General features: G+C 35.6%; 1 protein-coding gene across 1 annotated transcript; it reads left to right on the forward strand.

The window, feature by feature from the left end:
* Window positions 1–1,754: 1,754 nt before the first annotated feature.
* LOC145157426 (secreted RxLR effector protein 161-like) lies at window positions 1,755–2,120 on the forward strand. Its single transcript, XM_079076465.1, has one exon. It carries the CDS (start codon window positions 1,755–1,757, stop codon window positions 2,118–2,120), a length of 366 nt encoding a protein of 121 aa, XP_078932591.1.
* The last annotated feature ends 2,014 nt before the right edge of the window (window positions 2,121–4,134 follow it).

Genomic DNA, 4,134 nt, shown 5'->3' on the forward strand with positions numbered 1-4,134 from the left:
ATTATATCACCTTCAGACGGCTTCGGTCAATTTGGTTATGTGTATTTGATGAGAAATAAGCATGAAGCATTTGAAAAGTTTAAATTGTTTCAAAGTGAAGTTGAGAATCAACTTGATAAGACAATCAAAATCCTTTGTTCAGATAGATGTGGCGTGTACTTGAGTCTTATGAGTTGTGGGATTATCTCACAACTTACTCCACCCAAAACACCACAACTTAATGGTGTCTCTGAGAGGATCAAACTTTACTTGATATGGTATGATCCATGATGAGCATGAGTATTGTCCCATTATCCTTTTTAAATTATTCCTTACTCACCGTAGCCCGTATCTTGAATATGGCATCAACTAGGAAGGTGAACAAAACATCTTATGAGATGTGGCATGGAAAAGCTCCATCACTATATTATACAAAAGCTTAGGGTTATGAAGCCTGTGTTAGACAAGAGGCTTCTAGCAAACACGGGCCTAGGTATACCAAGTGCATCTTTGTAGGATATCCTAAAGAGTGTATAGGATATTACTTCTACAACCCTAGTGAGAATAATATATTTATTTCACGAAAAGTTGAATTCATGGAAAGAAAGTTTCTAATGGATGAAGCAAGTGGGAGGCGCTTGGAACTTGAAGAAGATCAAGAACCACAGCCTGATGCAACTCTAGTTGCCACTAGTACTAAACAATAGGTTGTTGAAGACAAATAGATCATTACTCTTCAACCTGTTGAAACACAAGGTGTTCGCAGATCCGGTAGAATTCGTCAAGGACAAGAGAGATATGGATTTATCAATGATGAATGCTGATGAGTTTGTATCCTATCGAAAGACAATGGAGGATTCTGAATCTGACAAGTGGCTTGAAGCCACGGACGCTAAGATGCAATCAATGAGAGAAAACCAAGTTTGAGATTTGGTTGAACTTCCTCCCCAATGTAAGACTATAGGGAGTAAGTGGGTCTTCAAGAAGAAGACTGACATGGATGGCAATTTACACACATTCAAAGCAAGACTTGTTGCTAAAGGATTCTCTCAAACCCAAGGGGTTGATTATGAAGAAACCTTTTCACCACTTGCTATGATTAAATCTATTAGGATACTACTTGCCATAACTTCATATCATGACTATGAGATATGGCAAATAGATGTCAAAACCGCTTTTCTAAATGGACACTTGGAAGAACATGTCTATATGGTTCAACCCGAAGGTGTTGTCAACCAAAAGCATCCTAATAAAGTGTGTAAGCTCAATAGATGTACTTATGGGTTAAAGAAAGCATCTCGAAATTGGAATAATCATTTTGATGATGAAATCACAAAGTATGGTTTTGTTAGAAACGAAGATGAATCTTGTGTTTACATGAAAACTAGTGGGAGCTCGGTGACCTTCTTGGTCCTATATGTGGATGACATACTTATCATGGGAAATCACATTCCAAATTTATGAGGTGTAAAGGATTTGCTTCAAAAGTTCTTCTCAATGAAGGATCTTGGTGAGGCTTAATTCATTCTTGGAATCAAAATCTATAGAGATAGATCCAAATTACTAATAGGTTTAAGCTAATGTATATATATTGATAAAGTCTTAAAACAGTTCAAGATGGAAAACTCTAAAAGAGGATTTGTACCTATGGTACATGGGATAGTACTAAGTTTATCCCAAGGTCCTAGCATAAAGGCTGAGTTGGACAAGATGAAAAATGTTATGTATGCTTCGACAGTTGGATTCATCATGTATGCCATGAATTGCACTAGACCATGACAAGCAAATACCAACAAAATCTAAGGGAGAGCCATTGGATAGATATGAAGAACATCCTTAAGTACTTGCATAGAGCTAAGGATATGTTCCTCATCTATGGAGGCATGAAAGAAAGCTTAAGTGTAAAGTGCTACATTGATACTTCCTTCACAACAGATCGAGATGATTTCAAGTCGCAATCAGGATATGTGCTCATTGTCAATTGGGCTGCAGTGTCTTGGAAAAGCTCCAAGCAAAGTGTTGTTGCACAATCCACTATAGAGTTAGAATACATCGCTCCTTCAGTAGTTGCACAAAAGGCTTCTTGGATGAAGATATTCATTGGAGATCTAGGCGTGGTTCCTTACATTCAGGATCCCTAGAAGTATTATGTGACAATGAGGGTGAAATTGCTTTTGCAAAAGAACCAAGATCACACAAGAGGACTAGGTACATTAGCCGGAGATTCAACGTCATTTAATATAAATTTGAATATGGTGAAATCAGTATTCACAAAGTTCACACTGATCAAAATTTGGCAAACCCTTTCGCGAACCCCCTTCCTTAAGTTAAGTTTGAAGGTCATGCTCGAGGAATTCGAATTTTTCTATTCTAATTATTAGCTTTGATTTATGTATTAGTATTGAGAAGTGTAACACTTTGTAGCATCATCTATTGTAATGACTATGATATATGTGGCATATGATCTTTTCATTAAATATTTGTTGAGTTCTTTATTAAAATGTTTAATCCTTGAGTAATTTTATTTACTCTAAAATCTATAATCGGTTATAACTGTGGGAGAAATAATGAAATAAGACTAATATGAATTGGAATGGTTGACAAAGTGTTGTAAACGAGTTTCATAGGTACTTGATAGAGAACAAGTATTGGATTGACCCGTTCAAGATCACTTCTTGGATTGCTGTCATGAATGGTACTTGATAAAAGGTAATATTTGTATATCCTTAACACCTAAGATACATATATGGGTCTTAAGTGTGAAGAGTGTTGTGCTTTGATATAGTCAAGTGTTGTTCTTTAATCAGGTAGTTTTAAAATCTATTACCACGTATGATACGAACCATGCAAGAGGCGTATGTAATCAATATGTGATTTGTTCCTCTTATTCGTGAGAGTTAGACACCTAAGGCCTGATGTAAAGTCGAACAAGTGTCTATATCAATCTAATATGTTGGTAGACGTTCACCACTGTCTATATCAATCTAATATGAGTCTTGCACAAGTGGGATATTGAAAGATCTTATATGTTAAAGAGTCATATTAAAATGACATTTATAATAAACATATGATCCTAAGGGTCACACTAACAACAACTTGTTACAATTGATTGTTTATTAGAAATTGATTTGAATAAATATTCATAAACTCTTATAATAAATTGAGAAAATATTTATTTCATGGAAATAAGTATTTTACGATAACAAGTAACATATTATTTCATATGGCATGAATTAATAAGTCATGTACATTATCTTGGACTAGAAATACTCTTTTGTTTTTTTGCTAAAAGTTAAAGTTTATATCTTATAAAGAGTTATAAGAACTTTATAAACTTTTCTTCTCTTTTTATACAAAAACAAAAGGCAAGCTAGTTTATAGGAAACATGACATGGTCTTTTGAATATAATAAGGGAAAGTAAGCATGGATTAAAAGGCATGGGGTACATGTAGGCTTAAGGGTATAAAGTTCTTAAAGTGTTAAGAACTCTTGGGTAATGATTTAGCTTTATGAAGGCTTTCATATCTTCATTTTTTGGTGGAAAAACATCCTCCTTCCCCACCCCTCATTGTTCTTTCAATGTGCTAAAAGAAGTTACTTGCTCTCTTTAAGTTAAATTTTGGTTTTGGCTTAAAGCTTAGGAGTTGTGACTAACATATCTTGAAGTTGGTTCATTGTTGGTGTCTCAAAGGTTCCACATTCTTCATCAACTTCCTAGCCTCCCCTTGTGGATACAGAGACAACAAAGGTTGTTTATTCTTTTACTCTTCTACAGTTGGTGTTTTCTTTCCCTTGCCTGCAAGATGGTCCTTGGTGGGTTGTAACTTGTTTATAAATGTTCAAAAATTCAACTCTTTTGTTTGCCATATTTATGAGTTTTTGAAAGTAATTTTGAACTAAAACTGAACATCAGTAACTTCCACCAGCTTATACTCCTATCTTCAACTGTCTGACCGCAAGAACGATCTTCTGCCTGTTGCTGCAGTCGCAACTCTCAAACACCATCTCCATCTGGAAGTTCCAATCCATAACTCCCATCGGTGTTGGGCTTCCAGAAAGACTCGCTGGTTTGAATGCCATGAGGTCCTTGTATTTGCATCCACATCCATCGTTTCGTCCATCGGGTTGGTTTCTTCTAACCGCTCTTGGCTCAG

This window comes from Lactuca virosa, chromosome 2 (assembly GCF_052849685.1).
Source record: "Lactuca virosa cultivar CGN04683 chromosome 2, Lactuca_virosa_CGN04683_v6, whole genome shotgun sequence".
In the NCBI taxonomy this organism is placed as follows: Eukaryota; Viridiplantae; Streptophyta; class Magnoliopsida; order Asterales; family Asteraceae; genus Lactuca; species Lactuca virosa.

What these genes read in the sequence shown, in the direction of transcription:
- LOC145157426 (XM_079076465.1), top strand. Translation starts at nt 1,755, where the DNA reads ATGACAAGCAAATACCAACAAAATCTAAGGGAGAGCCATTGGATAGAT.